Source organism: Tetrao urogallus (genome assembly GCF_951394365.1).
Source record: "Tetrao urogallus genome assembly, chromosome: 2".
Taxonomy (NCBI): Eukaryota; Metazoa; Chordata; class Aves; order Galliformes; family Phasianidae; genus Tetrao; species Tetrao urogallus.
This window is the reverse complement of record NC_136814.1, coordinates 31,418,739-31,443,551: the sequence shown is the minus strand read 5'-3', so window position 1 is coordinate 31,443,551 and position 24,813 is coordinate 31,418,739. Positions and strand designations below refer to the sequence as shown.

At 39.2% G+C, this 24,813-nt stretch overlaps 2 protein-coding genes across 2 annotated transcripts; one reads left to right on the top strand and one right to left on the bottom strand.

Annotated features, from left to right (window-relative positions):
• Positions 1-1,604: 1,604 nt before the first annotated feature.
• Positions 1,605-19,538, bottom strand: EIF2AK2 (eukaryotic translation initiation factor 2 alpha kinase 2; the record flags this gene model as incomplete). Its single annotated transcript, XM_079550528.1, has 15 exons — positions 1,605-1,724; positions 1,809-1,871; positions 3,397-3,495; positions 3,872-3,997; positions 6,200-6,392; positions 8,121-8,231; positions 9,381-9,500; positions 11,424-11,531; positions 11,717-11,751; positions 13,313-13,397; positions 14,160-14,236; positions 14,924-15,050; positions 16,298-16,467; positions 17,366-17,480; positions 19,435-19,538. 15 exons carry the CDS (start codon positions 19,536-19,538, stop codon positions 1,605-1,607), a joined length of 1,653 nt encoding a protein of 550 aa, XP_079406654.1.
• Positions 19,539-20,705: 1,167 nt separating this feature from the next.
• On the top strand, positions 20,706-21,563 carry NANP (N-acetylneuraminic acid phosphatase; the record flags this gene model as incomplete). Its single annotated transcript, XM_079550540.1, has 2 exons — positions 20,706-20,795; positions 20,874-21,563. 2 exons carry the CDS (start codon positions 20,706-20,708, stop codon positions 21,561-21,563), a joined length of 780 nt encoding a protein of 259 aa, XP_079406666.1.
• Positions 21,564-24,813: the final 3,250 nt, after the last annotated feature.

Genomic DNA, 24,813 nt, shown 5'->3' with positions numbered 1-24,813 from the left:
AGTTGAGCAAGATCAACTGATAATAAAATTGAAGGTTTGACAAAGGATATATATATGGACTAATTACTCTGTGACAAAATATGTTAAACAGGTGGGGGGGTTACATTTTTACAAGGGTGACTAAACATCAATTTATTTTTTCTTTCTATTCTAGAGTTTGTGACCAGGGCAAGGCTTTTGAAATGCCACTAATATCATTTGAACTAATATTCTGTAATGTGTGTTTACCAGGTCACAGAGCATGTTCAATTTTTTAAAAATATAAATATATTTTAATATTCTTTTTTATTCTTAGGGAATAACAATTGCTACTGTAAACATCCACTAATAGAAAGGTATTACTGAGGTATATAAATACCACAAAAAAAATAAAATAAAATCTATCAAAAACTACTGGTACAAGGTAAATATTACCTATCAGTAAGTAAGCAATGATGTTATGGATGTTCTGTCCAGAGACTGTAAAGGCAATTCAGCTGAAATTTGTCCTATATCAATTTTCATATCGTAAGAGCAATTTTAAAGTCAAAGGTAAGTAAAACTGGTGCTATTTTGTCTGTATCAGGATGTAATTTCTCCCACATCTTGAGTACTGCAAGGAAATATGCATTAGTCCAAAATAACGGAATGCTTTATTTATGAAGAATAACATTCATTATAAGGGGAGGGGGAACAACTCGAATTCATACAAACGAATGCTAAAATCAGATAGCTATTCAGCAACAATTTCCACAAGACTATAAAAATTCACATACTCATTCATATTTTAACCAACCGCACACCTTTAACCTGTTTAACACTTGAGAAAAATCATATGCTACCTTATCTCTAATGCACATCATACTTCCCTGCTCAGAAGTCTTAGTGCATTTTCCTTTATGGAATTCAGCAGGTGCCACAGCAATGAGCTGCACCTTTTCAAACTATTCAAAAATGAGTCAGAAGGAATAATTTGCCCATTTTTTCAAACAAACAGTAATGGTCAGTCTGCTCACACCTTATGTTGAGCTGACAGTAAGGCCAGCAGAGTTGGCCTTACTCAGTACACCTGTAATCCGTGAGAATGTCTTAATGCCATAATAATTGATAAAAACCTTACAGTATAGGAGATGATGTCTAAGGTGCTCTCCTGAGAAGGATTTTTGAATGGTTGCTACTGAGAAAACTTGGAGAGTATTTCTGTATTAACAGGACCCTACCTGTTCCTATAAGAAAGAAGAAAACAAAACAAAAAACAAACGGAGGTTTTCAGAAGTACAGAACAAATAGCTTCTGGGAAAGAAAGAAATACTTAAATATTCAAGGAAGACGTGATTTTAAAAAGTAAGTTTTAAATTTTAGAGTAGTGAAGGTGCTAGGTATTTCAAGAAGTACCTAGTGAGAAGAAAATTCACCTTAAAGAAGTAAAATTCAGTCAAGAATAACCCACATGTGTATCTATTTTTTTTCTGCAAAAAGTAGGCTTTCCAGTCAAGCACACTGACTCCTCTGGTCTTAAATGGAAGAAGTCTAGTAATTAATATAAACATCACTGTGAACAATTCAGAAAGGTTTGAATCACAGGCCACTAGACAGCACAGTCTGAAAGCCTTCTAAAATGTCATTTAGTGACTATGAGCTTTATCTGAGTTGTCTTTATCAACAGACTTCAAAATATCGAGTATTTGAGATGCAGACAATCGCTTTGAGGGGTCTTCTGAAAGCATCTTTTTGATTATGGGTACCTGCAAAAAAGCAAAGTTTGAGTAATTTTTTTTTAAACGATTGTGTAAATAAATTAACTGAAATAATGCATTGAAATCCCGTACCTGGATTGTAAATTGCTTGGTGAAGTCCAGTGGAAGTTTAGCATCTCTAACATCCTGCCATACCTGAAATTCATACAAGATAAACAGTTTCAGTATGCTTTCCTTAATTATACTTTACCTCATTTTATCACCCATATCATTTACTGAAGTAATTAAGAGAATATAAAGTAAGGCTTCTAAAAGGAACTACAGAAGTTTGGAAGTTTGTCATTTGGTTGCACTCCATTTTGTCTTATTTATACACTTGTCCCTGTGTAAGCTGAAAAGCTTCAGAATCTACAGTGATGCATTTGTTTTGGCAAACCTCTAATTCATAGCCATTATCATTCTCTTTTCAGTTTAAAAGTAATGGTTTTGTATCTTCTTGCCCACATTAAAAAACACACACAATGCGAGAAGACAGTTTCCCACTTCGACAGTGTTTGGATGTTTTACTGGCAAACCAAGCAGGCGTGCTTCCTCCTTTTTACCTTGTTCAGCATTACACAATTGTTTCTGTGTCACTGCAAAAAAATGCTAGGTGGAGCTCAAAGCAAGGCTGAGGATTACTAAATATATGCTTTCAAACACTACTGCTAGGTAACAACTATTTTTTCACATTAGGGTTTCCAGTTAGTCTGGCCCTTCGAACACCGTGGGACTGGGGACATGTTTGCAGTTGGCTGTAAGCAGGCACAAGGTGTCTTTAGAAAATGTGACAAAGTAGACTAACCATGTATCCATGTATCAAAGTAGACCACCATGAATCTGTGAGTCAAGCAGATACTTTGATGTGGTTTGCTTATATTAGCAAAGAGTCAGCTAACAATGTGCATGATCCTCTGGGTCCAGCCACATGCATATATCTTAAAAAATAATTACTTTGGACAAGATATTCATTATCTACATTCCTTATATCTTATATGTATATATTCCTTATATTCCAAAAATGTAAGTTTGAGCATACATGCTGTTCTACTACAAACATGCAAAGAAAAATATAAAACACACATAAAAGATACATTTTCAAGCAAAGTTTAAGTAACATTGTTTTCTTTGTGGAAGTACCATTTTGTTTACAATTTGAAGAAAGCCATATATTTCGTATCACTTTTGTTTTCATTTTGAAAACCTGAAAATGTTTTGACTTTGTTCTTTCCCCCCCCACTCAGCAGTAAAGAAAAGTATGGCACAGACTAAACTCTTACAATTTTGACTTCTGTTTACACTGAGAAATATTCTTTTCCAATACTCTGAGCAAACAAAAAGCTTTATCAGAAATTTGAACTGTTTTTGTATGTGTGTTTTAGCTTTTTGACTCGCTTCGCTATTTTCATATGTACATACCTAAGAATAGTCAGGCTTTAATCAGCACATAATTAGAACATAAGTAAAATAAAACCAGTAACGTTTCTTCAGTTGTTACATTTTAACTGAAGTAAGAGGGATTAATGGGCCTGACATTTTTTCCTTCATTTGTGTCTGTAAATAGAGATGGTACTGTAGCTGTACAGGTTCCTTTTGCCATATAATTAGCATAAGACAGATAGCAGCAGCAAGGCAAAACAATGTCAGTGCAAAACTATTTTTTTATTTAAAGATTACATACCCTGTTTTTCTCATGATGACTGACCAACGCAGAAAGAACTTCAAACCAAATCAATCCCAGCGCATAAATGTCTACTTCCTTTCCATATCTGTCCCCAGACTACAAAGATCACAAGAAAATACAGTTGTGAAATCCTGCTGGAAAGCATTTCTTGAAGGCAAAATCTGAAATCAGTAGAAATTGGCACCTAATAGAGGACCAGCATTACTTCATCTTCATATTAATCTTTAACCCTTTCTGCTACAGACCTGTTAAATTACATTACAGTGTCAGACTTTATACAAGCAGGTTAGCTAAATTAAACCATTGTGTTGTAGACTACCCTCTCCAGAGTAAGATTATACTTGCATACAGTCATATCAGGGAACTTCAAGCAACTTGGTTAAGTACTGAGATTAAGGTTGAACACAACCAGTGCTGAGTTGATAATGCAAAACACCCACAAATAAGTCAAATAATATAGCAAGATAATTACCTGTTCTGGTGCCATATATGACTGTGTTCCTCTGTTCTTAGTCAGAGGGTCATATGTCACAGAAGTCACAAGACCAAAGTCACCTATTTTTATTTTACCTTCATGTGATAGGAATATATTCTGAGGCTACGTATACATAGATATATTAAAAAAAAAAAAAAAAGTCAATTAGTTAGACATTTTATGACCAAGGTTTATCATCAAGCATAATCAACCACAGAAGTACTCCCCATAAAAATCTGCTAATTCTTCACAGAAATTAAGCTTTAAGAAATCAGTGGGAGGTAGGAAACAAGAAAGTTCAATTAACTTCATTTTTAAACACGCAAACTTTATTTGAAATAGCATATGCTACAATAACTGTTTTTTAACTAGGTGTCATGACTGTATCACACTTCAGTGTTCTCCAATTGCAGTGTGCATATCATCTGTCATACCCACAAATGCATTTTAGTCTTAAATCTGGACCCTGGGATTTTATGCACTAGGGCAAAGCATGTAGGTTTACATGAAATTCCACTCAAACTGTAGATTTTTCCCTAGACACAGTAGGATTATCTGTACTAGATTAATTGCAGAGTTGGGACTTACTACAGTCATCTCAAGGTATCACTTTGAGCTTATCATTTTAAAATTTGATAAAGTCATAAGGAAATGAAATAGAATTGGATTTTTTTTTTTTAATGAATTTTCCCAAAACATCTATCACTCCAAAGATGGTAAACTGTATTTCTGAATGTTATTAAAGCAAAACCAAGCAGCCTCATCCTGTCTTTTACTCAAAGAAAATCTGGTGGACTAAAAGGGCGGGAGAGAGACTTAAAATTTTACAGGAAGTGATCTTTGTGTCAAGGATGCCCAGCACAGTTCTTCTCTTCAAGTATAACCAAGCCCACACGCATTTATTAACAGTATCTATGGTGTCTCACCGCTACGCTATCTGAAGGCTTCATTCATGCCAGGCACAAGTGGATCTCAGAATGAAGAAAGCTTGAACCTATTCTGCAGCTTTGATTCTGGGAGATCTCAGATGCCAAGCACCTAAGCTGACAGATTTAATTGGGACAAAAGTTCCTAAATTAAAATGCAGACAGACAAGATAGCAAATAAAACTTGGAAGCAGATTACAGCTAGTTTCCATAGATGAAAGACTGGGGCAGTAGATTCATAGGAATACAGAAAAGCAGGAGATAGAGCTGAGGTGAAAATACAGTGGGATTAAGAAGGAAGAAATGCAGACGTAAGAACTAATGAGTGGAGACAAAGCATTCAGCACACCTTTTTTTCCCCAGATATCTATATAAATTAATGTATATTTGTGGCTCACTTCAGCATTGTAGCAATAAGCCTCAAAAAAAAGGGACTCTAGGAGATAGTGAATGTATGTGCCCATGAGACAAGAGTCTAAGAGTGGGCACTCTTGGAGTGGAACATCATGGAAGGACACTGTGAATGCAAAGAAGAAGATTTCAGCCTCTAGCTCAAGAAGTTTATGAATTTAAAGTTACAGAAGGTCTTGAGAGGAATGGAATATGCATCAAGATCAGGATCACTGTATCAACTCTGTATTCTAATACTCCCCAGGTATTTGGAATTAATTATTATATGAGGACAATATTCTGAATCAATATTTAATGTGACCTACTGCAGGCATTTTTAGAATTTAGGAACATCACCACTCAAACAACTTGTTTCACAAAAGGACTGGTTTTAAAACTATAAGCAACATCATAGCTGGCTCATCAAGCAGTGAAAGCTTGGAATTTTGTCCTTTAAAAATATTTTCTTAAGATTGGATGGTTATGCACTTGTGGAGATAGTGAGATAGTATCCAAAGAACTAGCCTTCAAATATATGTACACAGTACATGATACTAGAACAATTTTTATCAAACGCAGTATGTATAAGGATATACCGTCCCTTTAAAATTTGACAAGTGACAACTTCCTAGACTCACATCTTCCTTTTAATTGCTTTATTACCACAGATGGTTAGTATTCCTTCTTCTAAGAGGCTGTCTTGTGACCCAGTAACACACAATACACTGAAAATGCCTGTTAACTGATGGCTACTGGTTTTGGTTGGATTTTCTTATTTTTTTATTTTAATTTTTTTTTTTCTTTAAGTATTGCATTCTAAGGTCCTTTAGTTCACCTCCTGATTTTAGAATGACATCCAACCAGAAATTGGGGAAAAAAAATGCTTGTATTATCAAAAGAGGCATGGTACTAGAGTAAGCAAAGACTAGAACAATTTACATTTTTCTAAACTTCCAATAAATACTACTTTTCTCAAAGATTTTAGAAATCAACTTCCTACTCTACTTACCTTGAGGTCTCTATGAATTAAATTTTTAGAATGAATATAGTCCACTCCTTTCAGTATTTGTGAAAATTTGTCTTGTGCCATCTCATGATAGTTTTGGTTTTGTCTATTATTTTCAATCCATTTTTCCAATGGCCCTTGTTCACATAATTCCATTTGGATGAAGAGGCAAGGAACTGCTATGACAGAATTCTTACTGCAAAAAAAATATATATATACATATATCATATTAAAATTGACAAGATACAATTCTTCCTAAGCCACTGCATCAATGATTCTCATGTTTTCCCAGTGGTAAAAAACAAAGAAACTAAAAACCCAGCCATCTACTTTTTTTTTTTTTTTTTTTTTTTCTAATTGTTATTCTAGATTTAAAAGACGTTATACCACTGTGTACTAGATCTAACTACATAGCTTTCCAAAACAAGCAATCCTTACTCAGTTGCTACATAGCCGTGGAAGATTCTCTTTACCTCCTTGTTCACACTGAAAATTTTCTGAGTGCCCCAATTCTTCCCTCCCCCGTTCCCCCATATGGAGAAGAATGTCCTATAAAGGAAGAAATAGCAGTGTACTTGAGTCACATCTCACCCTCAAGGAACTACTGCAAACCCCTGGTCCACTACGCACAGCATTAATCTTCCCCTCTTACACAAAATGATCACATTCTTTTAAATTTAGTCCTTTAAAGAAGGGGTGATCATGTTTTACATACATGGAAAGTGTTCAGAGTCAGATTGGACAAGGCTTTGAGCAATTTGATGTACTGAAAGATCAAGTTATATATGGCAGGGTTAGTTGGAACTGTGTGATCTTTAAGGGCCCCTTCCAACCCAAACCATTCTGTGACTGTATGATAAGCATGTGAGTCTGAAAGTTGGAAGTCTAAGTGAAATACATTCACGGATTTGGCAGCTTCACACTTTCTGGAAGTGTTCCCTAACTACCAGCCCATAGAATAAGACTGGAGATGAGAAGGAAAAGGACAATATGGAGGAGAGGAGGAGGAAACACTTCCTTGCAGTCAGGGCACTAAGTGGAATTTCAGGCTGAAGCTTCAGCCTTGAGGAGTTTTTCTTTTATCCAGTAATCATTTGAAATGCATGAGTGATGTTGAGACTCCAAGACAGTAATGGCTGAGTTTTCACATGAAACTTTTTTTTTTTTAGCTGCCCATTTTATTTCCCTTTTTCTGAATGCACTGAACATATACACCAAGTATAATTTCAGATGCGCTGATATTTTATGGCTATATGCAGTGACCTACCTGAAAGAGTGCAAATGCATTGCTATGAAAAAGACTTACCATAGAAACTATGAAAATTTAATAACCTAACTTACTAGTAAAATTCTCACTTCTCTCTGCCCAGAACTCTTAATGCTGGAAGACTATTTCTAATGAAAGAGCTTTTAATTATGTATATCTACTCTCAACAGCTCTTTGTTTGCAACAAAAACAGACATCACAATTAAAATGCAAATTTAGAGAAATAATCAAGTCTACGAGTTACTGAATGACCAGTAATTCTGAAAAGGGGATTTAAAAAAAAAAAAAAAAAAAAAAAGGGAAACTTCTAATCTGGGATTTGGCAGACAACTACCAGAAAATTTTATTTTAATTCTAACCTCATATCTTTAATTCTTCATTCTTACACTTTCCTATAGATTCAGCAACTTCTGTATGCCAAGAGAGAGGAGAAAGGTAAAATTACAAAATGTACAGTATTCACCAAGAAGGTATTTAATTATAAACCATCTGAAAAGTACTACACCTTATTTCCTTACACTAGGTATGTAAGTATCTGAACGCATTTATGGCTGTGCATTTTGAATTTGAATTGTAAAAAGAAAGGCTGATGATTGCTTATACAAAATTCACTAAGGCAAACAAGTCTGTGAGTGCAAATGACTGTCCTGTAGTTACCTTGACTCTGGGTAAATCATATGGTCAGTCCCTTCCCAGCTGCAATAATACCGCACTATGTTTTCATGTTCAAGATTTGCGAGTTCTTTCACTTCACGCTTCACATTCCTGCTGGGAGAAGAGAAAAAGTCACAAGCAAAACAAACTGCACGTTTTTGTTTTCCCACAAAAATTAAACAGTGAGTTAACTGAAAGACATGACGTCAAGTAGTGGTAAGCAGATAGTTTAACATCAATTTTGAAAAATAGCACAATGTTTTTGTATGGTCAGAACTGTAATTACAAACTGCTGGGTTTTTTTTGTTTTTTTTTTTTGTTTGTTTGTTTTTTCCCATTGGTTCAGTTATTTCATTTGCTAAAATGCTGTAACCATATTAGAAAAGCCCCACTCAAAAATGCTGAAAAAGGTTTGCTTACCTATACAAAAGTTTGTAAATCTTCCCAATGAACTGTTAGTAAATTTGACCTACACTTCCTGTTAAATTGCATAGTGAAGACTAGCAGTCTTTATTGAAGAATCAATAAGATGTTTTTCAGTACTGACCCCAGTTACATATTGTAGGGGATGACTATTTCCAAATTTAAGTTAACTATTTCATAGGGAATTACTTGAAACTTTCTGGATAGATTACTGAAAAGAAATGCAAGTTTTTCAGCTGCTGTTGAAGTATTCAACCAGGTACCAGTTACAGAAAATCACCTTTTAAAAAATTGATATCATTATTCTCTGTGGAGATTTGTAAAGGACAAGGTGTCAATCTTACATATTATGTGTGAAGTGTTTTTCAATTACATACCACAAAATGTATTACTTTCATTTTTATCCATTTCCCCTAACTATAGTCATTATGAATTATGGATAAGTAGATTTTCAGACAAGATGCCCTGTCAGAAGCAACATTGCTGCTTGCAGTGTTTTTATTAAGCAGCAAATTTCCTTTAAACACATACTACAGTATTAAATAGAATTCATTAGATTCTGTACAAGTGGGTTCAGAGAAAGCAGAGCTTACTAAATCTACTTTCTTACAGCTGCACCTAAAATAATTCCAGTGCATGCAAAAATGAAGAGTTGCATGTGCTTTTCAGCCTAATGTAGAAATAAACAATCTATCAGAAAGACAATAATGAAAGTCACTTAAATGTTACACAGACTACTAAAAAGATAACAGAACTAAATAATGAGAAACTTGATTGAGGATGTCATAAAAGAAAAACAGGTGAACAACAACAAAAACAACGCAGATATGCAATCCTTACTTTATTAACTCAACTCGTTTGACTGCATAGGTTCTCTCATCAGTCCTTGATGTTGCTTTAAAAACATTCCCAAAACCACCTTTACCAATAGGCTCTATATTTTTATACTCCCGACGAAATCTTAAAAATAAGAGAGAGAGAGAGATTGAGTTCTCCAATTGAAGATTAATTAACACTAAATTTACAAGGTAAAAGAACAGTCTTGATAAGAGTAATACGTCTGCTGAAATGTCACTGTCCCACAATCAGTCAATACATACAAAGGTATGAATCACTCAAAAAAAACAACACAAGGGAACTCAACTCTAAAATCAGTAGTTGCAGCTCTCGTCTGAAATGTGAACGAATGGATGCCAATCCTACTTGTAGTAAATATTTCAAAATTTGTACAAAAAAACCCCACAGTACTTCATCTGAGTGCCTACACCTACGGATAAGAGACTCATCCAGATGCTGAGCTTAAGTTTGGTCCTGCTCCAGGCAGAAGGAGATCAACTCCTCGCATTAGTAGTGACCACAGAGAACACAAAAATATTTCTAAGAATTAGGTCCTAGTATTCTTCAAAGTAACTTTGAACTTGAGAAATACCCTCTCTTCTAACATGATAATTGGGAAAAGGCTAAGAAAGCTGGGACTGAGAGCCTTGAGAAGAAAAAGCTCAGGGGGAAATCCCAAATTTATAGATATCACACATATATATACTTGAAGGAAGGGTGCAAAGAAGATAGAAGCAAGTACTTTTCAGTGGTACCCAGTGCCAGGACGAGACAATGGGAACAAAGTGAATGCAAGAGTCATCATCTAAACATTAGGGAATACTTTTTTACTCTGATGGTAACCAAGCACTGGAACAGGTTGCCCTAAGATGTAGCAAACTCTCCACCTCAAACATATTCAAAACCTGTCAGGACATCATGCCGGGCAGTCTGTTTAGATAATCCTGCCCAAGCAGAGGATTGTATGAGATGATCTCCTTAAATCACTTCCAACCTCAACCATTCTGTGGATAAAAAAGATGACAAATTCGTATCATTTCCCTATCCTTTCAATTTTTTGTTTTAATCCAGGTAGACGGCAAGTCCAACTAATCATGAGCTATTCCATCTTTAGTAAGTGTATGGATGAAGAACTTTTCCCACAGTACAACAAGAGAAATAAAAATAGTATTTGCTAATATTTCAGATAATAGATAATAACAAGGAGGCGATTTGATGAATCAAGAAGAATACCAATAATAGGCTGCCATAAACCAGCATATCTGATAGATTTTCTTTTATTAATGTTATGGATAACCTTTGTAACCTACATCTCTCTACACATCTCCTATGAAGAAACGTTGAGTGAACTGGGCTTGTTTAGACTGGAGAAGAGAAGGCTCTGGGGAAACCTCATTGTAGCCTTCCAATATTTGAAAGCAGCGTATAAACAGGAGGGGGAATGACTGTTTATGAGGGTGGATGGTGATAGGACAAGGGGGAATGGTTTTAAACTGAGACAGGGGAGGTTTAGGTTGAATATTAGGAGGAAGATTTTCCACACAGAGGGTGGTGATGCACTGGAACAGGTTGCCCAAAGAGGTTGTGGATGCCCCATCCCTGGAGGCATTCAAGGCCAGGCTGGAGGTGGCTCTGGGCAGCCTGGTCTGCTGGTTGGTGACCCTGCACATAGCAGGGGGTTGAAACTGGATGATCAGTGTGGGCCTTTTCAACCCAGGACATTCTATGATTCTATGATTCTATAACCACTGTGCCAGTAGAAGACAATGTTATCTGCTGTGCTTCAGTTGAAATTTTGTTTGAAAGCTGGAAGGATACTTTCCCTCTCATCCTCACATAAATCGCTCTTGTTTGTAAGCATTGAATAAATATCATTGCAAGTCAGTTGTCACAGCACATTTAAAATTTCCAACAAACAAATCTCAAATATCAATTTTCATTGAAGATGACATTTACAGCAATATTCTCTCATATTCTATTATAAATAAATAACCCAGACCGCCACACGCTGTAATTGCTGTATACATCTTAGAAAAAACTCCTTACCTTTCATCCACAGTATACTCATCATCTGCCTCCCTCTTATTTCTGCAGATATTTGACATCAGTTTTTCCTGCTCGCTTCTCACATTATTAAAATTAGGTGCCAATACTCTTTAACAGAGATAAAAATAAAATTTATAGTGAGCCATTTTTCTAATATGTGACAAGAGAAAAGAAACATACCAACCAAAAGTGGCACTTACTTGTTGGATACAAAAAAAAAAAAAACAAACAAACCCACTACAGTAGGTTTAAATATAGTTTATGAATGGTGCAATCTAGAAATAAACACGTACCTTTTGGATTTTACAGCAGAACATGGCACATTTCTCTACAGAAAAAAAAAAGAAACAAAGTCAAATTAGATAGCCTGGGTATTTTTACTGCATTTAGGTTAAAATGTGACTGTGAAAGTATACGAGATTTACCTACAAATGCATTAATGTCTTATATTTATTAAAAAAAAAAAAGTAGAATTCAAATATGAACTACACGCAGGACTTGAAGTAAAGTCCTGTGATCCTTCTGTAAATTAGGATCTATTGACTCCCTCGAAGGTAGAGAGGCCTTGCAGAAAAATCTTTAAAATTTAAGGATTGGACAATTTAACAAGAGCAAGTGCTGGATCCTGCACCTGTCACAGGGTAACTCTGGATCTGCGTACAGTCTGGGAGAAGAAATGCTTGAGAGCAACTCCACAGAAAGGGATCTGGGGGTTCTGGTTGTTAGCAAGTTGAATCTGAGTCAGCAGCGTACTGTCAGCCCAAAGGGCCAACTGTACCCTGGGGTGCCTCTGGTTCTGATGTTCTACCATCAGGCGAGGAGAGGGGTTGTCCTACTCTGCTCTGTGCAGCCTCACCTCCAGCACTGGGCGCAGTTTTGAGTGCCATGGTATATGAAGGACATCAAACTGCAAGGGCTGCTCCAAAAGTAATGCCTCTTATTTTATTATGTTGGCCCATGGCATCAGAAGCAGATGTTGATGGTACAACAGTAGAGGTTGAACCTTTTTGACAATATTCCATTAAATTTTGTTGTCATGTGACAAATGACAGCAGAGGGGCAGTCTGACAAAACGGCATCTGACATGGAAGCACATACAAAGCAAACGTGTTAATTCAGTTCCTCCATGTGGAAAAAAAATTGCACCCATTGGCATTCACTGATGCTTTCTGGACATTTCTGGAGACCAAACCATGGATGTAAGCACAATGGGGTGGTGGGTGGTGTGTTTCAGCACTAGTGACAAAGACAGTGGTCCCCTCTACTGTGCAGATTTTTACAAGTATGGCATGCAGGCTCTCATTCACTGCTGGCACAAATGCAGCTAATGATGGTGACTGTATTGGAAAACAGTTTCGTAACTGAGAATTTGCTCCATCAGACAGAGCACAGTTGCACTACCTGTAGCAGTTTCTGTGAAAATAAACAGGAGGCATTATTTTCAGAGTGACATGTCCAAAGGAAGGCAATAGAGATGGTGGAAAGTCTGTAGGGCAAGACGTGTGAGGAGCAGCTAACGTTCTTTGGTTTGTTCAGCCCAGAGTAGAGGAGCTGAGGGGAGGCCTCATGGTGGCTGCAGCTCCTAACAGGAAGCAGAGGGGCAGCGCTGAGCTCTGCGAGACAGCAACAGAACCCGAGTAAGGCATGGAGCTGCCTCAGGAGTGCATCAGGTCAGGCTGGGGATTAGGTAAACATTCTTCACCAGAGGGTGGTCCGGCACTAGAACAGGCTCCCCAGAGCAGATACAGGGTTTGAATTTAGGTGGTGCTATATGATCCAGGAGTTGGACTTGATCCTTGAGGACTGTCCCTTCCAACTCAGGATATTCTGCAATTCTTACTCTATTGAGAGACTAAAATGTAATTATGAGGACTATTTTTATACTATACCCAAGAATTTGTAGGCTCTTCAGATAGTGACATGTCTTTTGCTTTTTCTGTCAAGTTTGTAGCTGAGTCTCTAAAGGTAATTCCCCTGTTATGGAAAATAACAAATCTGATTTTAAGTGAAAGTATGTAATCATGAACAACAACAAACTTTCTGCAGTGAAAAATGAAGCATAGAAATAAAGCCAGCTTTTATTTAAAAGACCTGTGAAAGTATTAACAGTCCTAACTGTTTTAAACTGCAAAACTTTATCAGGAGAGCTAGTAAAAACAGTAACATTGTAATATACTCCTCCATTTCTACAAAATCTAAGAAGTATGACATCCTTTAATTAAACAAATGAAATAGAGGGGTTTATTTCAATGCAGTGCAGCCAGCTAAGAATACACTGCTTTACATTGCCACAAAGAATGTCAAAGTGGTAATGGTGTTACTGTCAAATTAACTGCTAGGCATTAAAGGCTTGACATAAGATTCTGAAATTGCAAACAAAAGATTATACATGCTCGTTTACTTTTGTTAAGCAAATTTTCTCTTCAGTAGAGATGAAGATTTATGAAGAATGAAAAAGGAAAAAATAAATAAAAGAAATCAATGTTGGGTACAGAAAAGTACTGAAAGAGTTATACTACGTTTACAAATGCGTCACAATAGAAGAACAAACGTTAGAAACGTCATGAAATAACACTGCTGGTAGGAGAATCTTTATTCATTTTATGTTACAGTAAAAATGTGGTAGAACTATTCAGTAAAGAAACTAAGACAGTATTTTTGGATCAGACCACATGAGCCCCTAAAAATCAGTAAATATTTTGTATTACTATCATATTACCAGTGAACCCAACTTACCATGACTCAGACTGACTCTGCCCTCCAGAGGAATTAATAAGTTCACAAAACATAGAACTAGAGTTATCACTTCTCAGCTGAAAAAAGGGGGGAAAAAAAAAGAATAGTTGAAAAAAAATCACTTAAAGAATCCCTGGTACAAAAACATACCCTTCTAAGAGGAAGGTCCTAAGTGGCAGTTGTTAACAGCTTGGTTTGGGATCAGTATTCAATTTCTGATGCTTTTGAGCATGTATGGAAAGAAAATGGCTGTCAGACAACAGCTCTGCTTCCTAAAGGACAGCGTTAGCAATTGCTTTACTAGAATCATCCCTGGGACACCACAGAAGTCAGCTCTTGATTTTAACTCCCGCTTTTGCCATTCTCATACTTCAAAGATTATTGATCCAACAGAAGGCAGCAGATTTATGCTTATGGCCAGCCTGCTTGACAATTCTGTTCTGTGACTTCACAGAACAGAAAAATGGCATATTAGAATAGGAAGGAGTCAGAATTTTTTTTAATATACATTGCCACTCAAGGATGCATGTATCAGACCATATTCTGAAATACACACACATAACAACTGTGAGATTTTTTAATCCAGCAATTGAACAGAAAACCTGATAAATTTTAACAACAGAATCCTGTAGCCCAACCAACATAAGGTGGATTGTTTCCACCTTAAGCAGAATTTACAGAATATGTTTTTATACAAAATAAAGAAATTTGTTTAAGGGATTAAAGAATTTAACTTCAGTCTTAAGGCAAGCTATAGCACATACTCTTGAAGAGTCTTGCTCCTCTAACACTCTCCATGCTTCTTTTGCAGCAGCTTGTTTTGCAGCAGCTAGAGAGTTTCCAGTGCCATTTCCATATACATGACCACTAATTGTACAGCTACAAGAATACCTGTAAAATATAACAGAGAATAAAATCTCCTTACAACCTATATTACAAGTTTTAATTTAATGACTTTAAACACTACAGTTAACTGACATTATAGAAAAGAAACCTGATATATGCATCTTCAGGAGTGAATTTCCAATATATGTTTAATGTAACTAGTAACAATAATTTTATTTACACATTTTTTAAGGTTGAACTACTCAAAGCATCTTACCATAGGCACCCACAATCACAAGTTACCTATCGTGCAAGTTTTAAAAGGACTGATTCTGCAAACAAAATTCTCCAGCAGATATCTTCCAGACATCTTAAACACACATATATTATCACCCCTCAGCTGTCATTAACTGGAATGTCTGCACAACTCACTGACCACAGTGCGTATGGAGACACAGGCAGTCTTCTCCTTCACACTTGATTCCTAGGGGTCCTTGAAATACATGCAGAGGTCCATAGAGGTGCCAGGGCACCAACCAAGTGATAGTTTGTCAATACTGGCTATCACTTTATTATGTCACAAAATCATAGAATGGCTTAGGTTGGAGGTGACCTTAAGGATTATCCAGTTCCACCCCCTTGCCCCTCACAGAGCTGCTCCCCACCAGCTCAGGCTGCCCACGGCCCCATCCAACCCAACCTTGAGCCCCTGCAGGGATAGGCACCCACAGCTTCTCTTGGCAGCTGTGCCAGAGCCTTAACGCCCTCTGAGTAAAAAGTTTCCTCCTAATACCTGATCATCCTCATGGCCCTCCTCTGGATCTGCTCCAACAGCTCCACATCTTTCTTGTATTGGGGCCCTTAGGCCTGGACACACTACTCCAAATGGGGTATCAGTCCAACTCTTCTCCTAGCTGAACAGACTCAGACCTCTTAGCCTCTCCTCTTATGCCCTGCCCTTCTGAACAGCCAATAGCACTCTGTTCCAGCAATCCAGTCACAACACTTATCCCACTGAGTCTTGATGATCACAGCTTTGGGAAAAGACCAAAGCTTGCAGTTCATCCTGTTCATTCCTCATACTGCATGCATTGGTGTACAAGCATTTCAGATACACTTCTGAACCCATAGTGTTCCTTGGAGCAGCACTAACGATCCCATTAGCCTCAGATGGTTTTGTACCATCCCTTGCATTAAAATCAGTCTTCCTAATGGTATCCCCCTGCTCCCATCAATCTTTGCTTTTACCTAATGACAAGTTAGAAAATGCAAAGTAGTATTAAAAGCAAGAAAGAACACTAAGTACATCTTACATTGGAGCATGGGCGTCTCCGAAACGGTTTATGTTGTTGTAGTCAACTAGCTGCAGTGTCTTTTGTGAGTACTTATTTAGCAGGCTGATGTAGTCAAATGGAGGTAGCACATCCGCAGATGGAGGAGATGTCACTAGATCTGGAGCAAGCACACTCGAAGGACTATCTTGCTATAAGGCAAATACAATAGATAACTTAAAAACTTCAGCTTAGTAAGTAGTTTAATATAAGCTGCACATGAAAACTAATACAGCTGCAAGGTTTGCCAACGTTTCAAAATACTTTTAAGAAATTTCAAGTTTGTATTGTTGTGCAACTTTGGGCATGACAGAGGACAGTCACCACAAGCCAGAATCATTACATTTTGAATTTCAGAACAATCATAAGTTTTCAAAGCATTTCAACAGGGTGTGTAACAACCTAATAGTGTATCTGCCACCTCTTTTAGCAAAAGGCGGGGAACAAGCAGTGTAATGTCTCATAAAAATGTAAGGACCAGAACCAAGAAAAGGGGTGGCAACAGGAAGCTGCTGGTGCTGCAGGGGCTGCAACTGCTCCTGTGCATGTAAAAATTTACATATTTACAAATGTAAATAAATCAAGACAATATAGAACCAGTTGTACCGTAAAGAACATAATGGCAAGAAGAATGAATCAGATCAAGTGAAAGTAAACCATTTTAAGAGAAAAGTGGCAACACATACTGAATAGTAGCTTGTATGTGTTCCAAGGACTTTGTATACAGAAGAGCTGCCAAGATAGTAAAGGAACGCTGTCCACTCTGGATATGCTAAGGCAGCTTAAAGACAAATGAATTACCTCATCTCTCTATAACAAAAAACAAACAAACAGAAAGGAGTACTCTTGATATTACCCTATAGTAGAATAATAAACACAATTAAGTGGTAAAATAAAAAGTAGAAAAACAGTGAATACGACAAAACAAAACCAACATAAGTAACTGTAATCTCTTCTAAATTAAACAGTGATAACTTCTTTGCTACTTTCAGAGATTCATTTTCAACCATTGTTAGCAAAATAAACACATAAATCATACAGCTTGCTCACCTTTTGTGCAATCATGTCCCACGTTTTTTTTGCTGCTGCTGCTTTTGCATCCTTCTTACTTTTACCGGTGCCTGCACCATAGTCTTTACCATCTATTCTAACCACAACTGTAAACCTGCAATAAAGGAAACTTCCCTGTAACATCGGTAAGTTTTGTCTCAAATATATTTTAAAACTTCTTCAGATGTAGTTTTAATATGTACAAAGCACTAAATTAGCTGTGGAGGTATCTGAGCATTCATAGTTTTATGGTGCTGAGATGTGTATGAGAATGCTAAAGAATTAGCTAAACTTGATTTCGTGCATTCAGAAATGACACTATGCTTACCTTCCAGTAATGCCTGCAGGCACTACTTAGTAAGCAAAAAAGCGTGCCTGCTGGTACAGCTGGAAGAGTAGCGCAGTTAAGATGTTACTTTACAGGTGCTATAGTTGGAAAGATTATCATGATGGAAAAGAAACAATCAAGGAAGAAATGCCTACCCATATCCATATCATGTGTTTTTGTTATATCTGACTCCTAGTTATCATAGTTCCTTATAGTAAAGATTTTAAAAAACATCTTCCTAACCACAACTGCATGTTCTATACTAGTTCTAGTAGTGTTTCTAAAAGCAAAATTCTTAAAGAATGCATGAGGTCATCATTGTTACAAGGCAAGGTAGCTTTTGCTGAGTAATGTTTGCAGTTTATCAAAGCCTTCTCAGCTTCTCACTCTACCCTGCCGGTAAGGAGGCTGGGGTGCACAAGGAGTTGGGAGGGGACAGCTGATCCCAACTGACCAAAGGCTATCCCAGCTCATACCACATGACTCAGCAAAAAAAGTTGAAAGACAGGAGGATGAAGTGGGTCCAAGCAGCCAATAGTGTGATGAAGACCTACTTTCTTGGGAATGACTAATAATCTGCCTGCTGATTGGAAGCAGTGAGTGAATTCCTTATTTTGCTTTGCTTGCACATACAGTTTGCCTCAGTTTTCTTAACTCCCCAGTTTTTCCTCACTTTTGCTCCTCCGATTCTGTCTGTTGAGAATGAGTGTCAGAGGCACCTGATAGGGTCAGCTTATTATGGCAGCCCAACACTGCATTCTACTCAGAAGAGCCTGAGCCATACAGGATTTTCCTAGATAACACTATCATAGTTTACATCACCCACAAATACAAGGCAGCAGGTTGAATTATATTTTTAATGTAAGAGAACATAAAAAAAAAAAAAAATTTTTTTAAAGTTTTTTTTTTTTTTTTAAATGAAATTAATTGGATTTGAATTTGTACACACATTCTATTAGTCCCATGCAATCCCTTTTGAAGTATGAATTGCATGAGAGGGAAAAAAAGATGATAGATCAAGGTTTGAGAGACAGATAATAATTTGCTCAGGGTCTGAGAATAAGACAGCACAGAGTGCAGGCTGGCAACAGGAGACCACCACTTAAAAGAAACATCCTGATTATGAGCATAAGATTTGTCTTTATGCAAACTAGCAAAGAAAAAGAAGGAAATATTATAGACATTGGGTATCTGTGATCTGTGGGAAGGGAAAGAACAGCAGACATCAGACAGTGCATTTGTCTTCAAACAAGAAACAACCCTACGTATTCTATCCTCTGCATTTGTCTCCACAAATAAAAGCAAATCAATTTAAGACCCTTCTCTTGTAACAGATGTTCAAAAATGCCACACAAAAACATGTTGGTAACCAAAGAATTAATGTATACCCAACCTTCTTAGAAATACAAGTCGCCAAATTACTTTGTAAAACTTTATAAAAACCACAGCACTTAAATTACTTAAATAAACCGCTGGCTGCAATCCACCCACCTCACGAGGTGATTCGTGACAAAAAGCATCAACGCAAGACAACCGCCAGCAACAGATGCTCCCAATAAGCACCATTAGCTCTGAGGTAAGTTTCCCACAGGCCCTTTGTGCCCAATGACACTTCCTGCACACCCATCGGTGTTTGCAAGCAGCGCTCTGCCACCCTTCCAGCAAATCAACTTCTGTTGACTGCAGTCTTCACCCAGTTTTACCTACTGCTGATGTTCATTGGCGCGCGTGGTGAACTTACTCAGGTTCATGAGATGGGCCTCTCATGTCCACATCAACGTACTCGAGCTTGCACTTATTCCTCTGGCAGTAGTTGTTGATCTTGCTCATACACTCTCGGTCCATCTCGATGCAATATCTGAGTACAAAAAGATTCTGTAGAGAAATATTCAGGGCTGTGCCTGAGCCTCACACAGTGCTACAGAGACAGCTCGCGTTCTGCCAGAGCACTGCTGTGACAGAGGACAAAATGGTGCCAGGAGGAGAACGGTCACAGCGAAGTAACTGATTTCTCATTCAAGTCTCCATGTAAGTTGGCTTGTAACTGTATTCTAAACTTTCTGAGATTAGAGATTCAGAAAGCAGAACGACGAGTTTAGTGATGAAGGATTTCTCAGCCGATTCCTGGAAAAGAAGAGGCTGAATCACTCAGTGGATGCTGAGAGAAATTAGCAACGTTTCTCCATAAAGAATTAAAACTGCTTCCTTCAGAGCAGAACCGAGGCACTCCAGCCCGCACTCTCAGGCTACGAGGCTGGGAGGATCCGTGACACGCACGACGGAAACAGGAAGCGAAAAGCAAAGCTTACAGAAAAAAAAGCAGATAAATCAGTGACGGTTACTTTGTAACGGGAACTCCAGGTACGCCCCGACCGAGCCCCGCTTCCCACGGCCGCCTGGCTCCCTCCGCCCGCTGTTACCTCCGCTGTCTCTGCCGGCCCGCACCGCCAAGAGCCACGCAGCGCTACGCGGACGCAGCCCCGCTTCCGTTTCCCAGAGCAGCGCGGAGCCGGCACGAAACGAAAGCGAAAGGCGGACGGGGAGCGCGGGTGAGCGGCCGCGCCTCCCTCACAGCGCCCTGCCGCGGCGGGCCGCTCGCTGCCTGCCTGCCTGCCTGCCTGCCTGCCTGCAGCGCTACGGCTCAGCTAGCGCTCCCCGGCTTACGCCTCGGGGCACGGACAGCGCGGCTCGGCGTTGGTGCATGTAACCCTACGGCCGCCTTCGCCGAGAGAACCGAAATCCCCTTTGACAGCCATTCCTGGCCTGAGTTACGTAACTCGATAAGTTTATTTACTAGCAGTAGAATAAAGACGTGAGAGGACACGCCTTGCTGGCAGCCCCACCCCGCGTCCTACGGAACTCCCTTCCCCCCGCGGCCCCGCCTAGCGCCGGGCGCAGGCGCAGGGTTCGGTGGTTTCCGCCGCTCCGTGCCACGCACGGCTTTGCGCGCTGCGGCGGCGGGCGGAGCGCTCCCGGCTGCGAGCCTCGGGCGCGGGGCGGAGAGGCGTCGCCATGGGGGTGCACGGCGTCAAGGCTGTCTTCTTCGACCTGGACAACACGCTGGTGGATACGGCGGCGGCCGGGCGCCGCGCCATCGAGGAGGTACGCGGGGGCGGCCGCGATCGGGCAGCGCGGGGCAGGGCGGCGGTGTCCGGACGGGCTGTGCTCTGTGCGTTGCAGGTGGTGAAAGCCCTCCGTTCCAAGCACCACTGCGGGGAGGGAGACGCCCGCGGGATCTGCGACAAGGTGCAGGCGAAGCTCCTCAAGGAGTGCCACGACCCCGCCAAGATGTGCATCACCGAGCTGCGGATCTCGCACTGGGAAGAGGCGATCCAGGAGACCATCGGCGGCGAGGCCAACCGCAGCCTGGCCGCGGAGTGCTACTTCTTGTGGAAGGCCACCCGGCTGCGGCACCTGACGCTGGCCGAGGACACGCGGGGCATGCTGACCGAGCTGCGCAAGGCCGTCCGCCTGCTGCTCCTCACCAACGGCGACCGGCAGACGCAGCGCGAGAAGATCGAGGCGTGCGCCTGCCAGCCCTACTTCGACGCCATCGTGGTGGGAGGCGAGCAGAAGGAGGAGAAGCCCGCGCCGTCCATCTTTCACTACTGCTGCGACCTCCTGGGCGTGCAGCCGGCCGAGTGCGTCATGGTGGGGGACTCTCTCGACACAGACATCCAGGGAGGGCTGAACGCCGGCCTGAGAGCGACCGTCTGGTTAAACAAGTCGATGGCGGCCCCGGCCGATGCCTCGCCGGTGCCTCACTACGTCATTTCGTCCGTTCTCGACCTGCCGGCGGTGCTGCAGAAGATAGAGCACAAGGTGAAGTTAGGGACGGACCGTGCGGCGGGCGGCACCGAGGCACGCTGAGGGCTGCGGCGCGGCAGGGAGCTGTTGGCTGTGCTCCTGATAAAAATCTGACCCTAGGGTTTGCAACTCGTGTACTTCATGTTTTTCTTAAGCAGTGGGTGGGCAAGAGCAAGGTTTTCAGTGGAACCGGGGTAAAAACAGAGTATTGGATTCATATAAAAGATTCAAGCGCAGTTAGCTTAAAATAACTGCCTGTATCTGGAAATTACTTTGACAGACTGGCTAAAACGTGTTTGTCTCTGATGGAAGTCCCTTGTTTCTATGCTGGAAAAGAAAATCAGAATGTTTTGATCATTCAGTGGCGGTTATTTGCCTTGCTGACCTGTAAGTTCAGCAGAAGTTCAGTTCGAACCTTGCCCGCAGCACATTAAAAACATGAAAGTGAGGTGTTATGCAATTTGCAGACCTTCACAGTCCATCTTATCTCAGAAACTGAAGTGAGTTTTGCTATTCCTGAGATCAGAATTTATTGATAGAACTTATGTAGCAAACCAGTAGGAAGTGATTTTCTCTGATCCCTTTTCAAGATTTAGCATTTTTTTCAGTCTTTGCAGTGACTTTTATGGAATCTGTACCTGTTGCTAAAAGTACTTCAGTGTACACACAGATTTGCATTTGTACGGGGGACCATTTATCAGAGGAACTCAATGGATAAGTTTTTACTTGATATCATCTTGGTGCTGCAAATAAGCAGTGTGCTTGTAAATCATATGATGATTTTTGTTGGAACATAATTGATACAACAGGGATATTTTCAATGATCATCTTACTGTACCGTAACTACTTTGGCAGCTCATATTATTGTTCTGTCTGATTTTATTATGGAATTTTGATCAGACTCACTGGAGAAACTGTTTTTGGTCTTGCTCAGGAATATGACCACTCAGATTCAGCTGCAGCATCAGTGCTTTTTTTTTTTTGACTGTTTGAATAGCACTGCTATACAATCCCTCCTTTCCACTTGTGTTTCATGTGATTTACTCTGGAGAAGGTGTTAGTTGTTTGTAAATGGCTTTCGTGACGCTTTTCCATGAAAGTGGAAAACTTGGAAAATGGTGTCATGTGTACAATTACAGTGCTGTATACAATTTCTTAATGTGTATGTGCATTTGGTGGAACATTTGAAACTAGATGTTACAGAGATGAGCCTCTGAAACACCAAGATTTCTCTCTCCCAGATTATTATCTTAATAATTTAAATTTGCTGTACTTCACATACTTAATACAAAAGAAATAAGAATTTTGGGTGAATGTACATAAGAAATGTATCAAATTTATGTAAACAAAGGTACATTTCTTCTATACAACTAAGAAAGTTTCACATAGTGTCATGGATTCTGTTTAGAGGAGGGTGTTAATCTGCATTAAATTACTTGGCAATAAGTTTAATTTCCATGAAACCAAGTTTCTCCAACGTTGAAATAGACTGACGTGTTAATGCAAGCTTGAGTCTCTTTCATCAAATTCTTAAAAATGATGGAACCATCCACATTCTTAATGTCATGTAGCCAAGACCTTTGAGATGCTAGGATGACTGAGTACAGAGTCAAGCTCTGCTTGTACCTATGAGGAAACAGGCATAAGCCACAAGTGAATTGCCACGTGTGACATGAGCCAGTGGGACTGACTGGACACGCCTTTGTTACTGGAGTAAGAAGCCTAAGTTAAGATTTCGTTTTGCCATTGAAAGCATGAAAACAGTCACTGGTGTAAAGCTTATGAGCAAAACATTGCTAATGACATTCCTTATGATGAAAGACTAAGAGAAAAATAATGAAGGTCATTGAGCCCGCCAGGAATATTGCTTAAAAGTGGAAGTGTATCCAAAAGGGTAGATGGATCCCTGGAAAGATAACTTAGTTGAAGTAATCTGCTTTAACCGTACTGAAGGAAAACAACTTTGTTTACAACAGCATCCCAGAGTAGAAGCAATTTAACTGCACTGCTTGCATGGCATCAGGCTGACAGAACTTGCCTCAGAATGAGGTTTCTGACCCAGCTTTGATGTAAAATAATAAATAGAAGTAATTCACAGTTCTGTCTGTGGGCTGGAAGGATATTTATTTACCAGATTACCATTTTTTAATGTAAGTTGAGGCTTGTATTTTCTTGCTTTTGCATCATTCTGAAATAGGATGCTGAGCCTGCTTGTTGTTTAAGAGGTCTCTTGTTTTGTAAGTCTGTTCTTTGTTTTGCACTTGGTTTTAGCCAGTTATTTTATTATATTTATGATCTATGAAAAAAAATGCTGTAACTGAACACTCAGGGGATAGTGTGGTCTGTAGAGGTCACACCTAAATATACTTTTCCATTGTGAGTGCCGTACCAGGCTGGATGTGACTACCAGCTTCCAGTTAGGGCAATGCTATTATGATGCTGCTATAAAACAAGAAGAAAAGAGACAAGGTATCTGCTATAAAAAACAAGAAGAAAAGAGACAAGGTATCCATCGGGCATCTTCCTAGAAGCAATTACCCAAAGAACTGGATTAGGTATCTGAAATATCTAAATACTCAAGGTGGTTTTCCTTGATGGAGCTGTTACAGAAAACCAAGTGAAAAATAGTTCTATTAATGAAAATAGAAAAACAAATGTAATGGTGGAATCATTTTCAAATCAAAAGTGAAAATAGATGAATAAGACTGTCAGTATTCAGTTCCAGTTAAGTTCTGGCTTTGCTTAGTGATATGCTCTATTAGGTAAGTTGTCTAGTTTAAATTATACTACCAAAACACACTAAATAAAAGAGAGAAAAAGAAATTGTATTTATTTTTAATCGCATTTTCTCAGATAAATATCTCCTGAGGTTAATCTTCAGTAGTGTTGATTTTAGGTTAAATGAACTGTACCAACATTATAATGCCAACTGCATTCAAGACAACCCATGTACTAGTCTAATAAAAGTATTTTTTTTATAAAACCTTGTTTTGCACTGTCTTACTGTCACTCTTTTTTAAATAGTACAGAATTGGCTTTGAAATCTGTGATGTTTAGATATGTTGAATATGTGCAAAGGCACATAGTTCTGTAATAGTTCTGCAATAGTTCTGTATTTTTAAAACTTCTTGGCCTGAATGTGTACACCACACTGAATTCCTAACAGTGATTAGGAATTGCCATGAAAGCATTTGGCTCTACCAGGCATACAAAGTACCACAGGACCTGCGTGTCATTGCATCTTCATTCTTGTTCGGGGGGCTTTGTATGCATACGGTGTTGAGGTGCACAGTAACAGCATTAGAAATGGGGA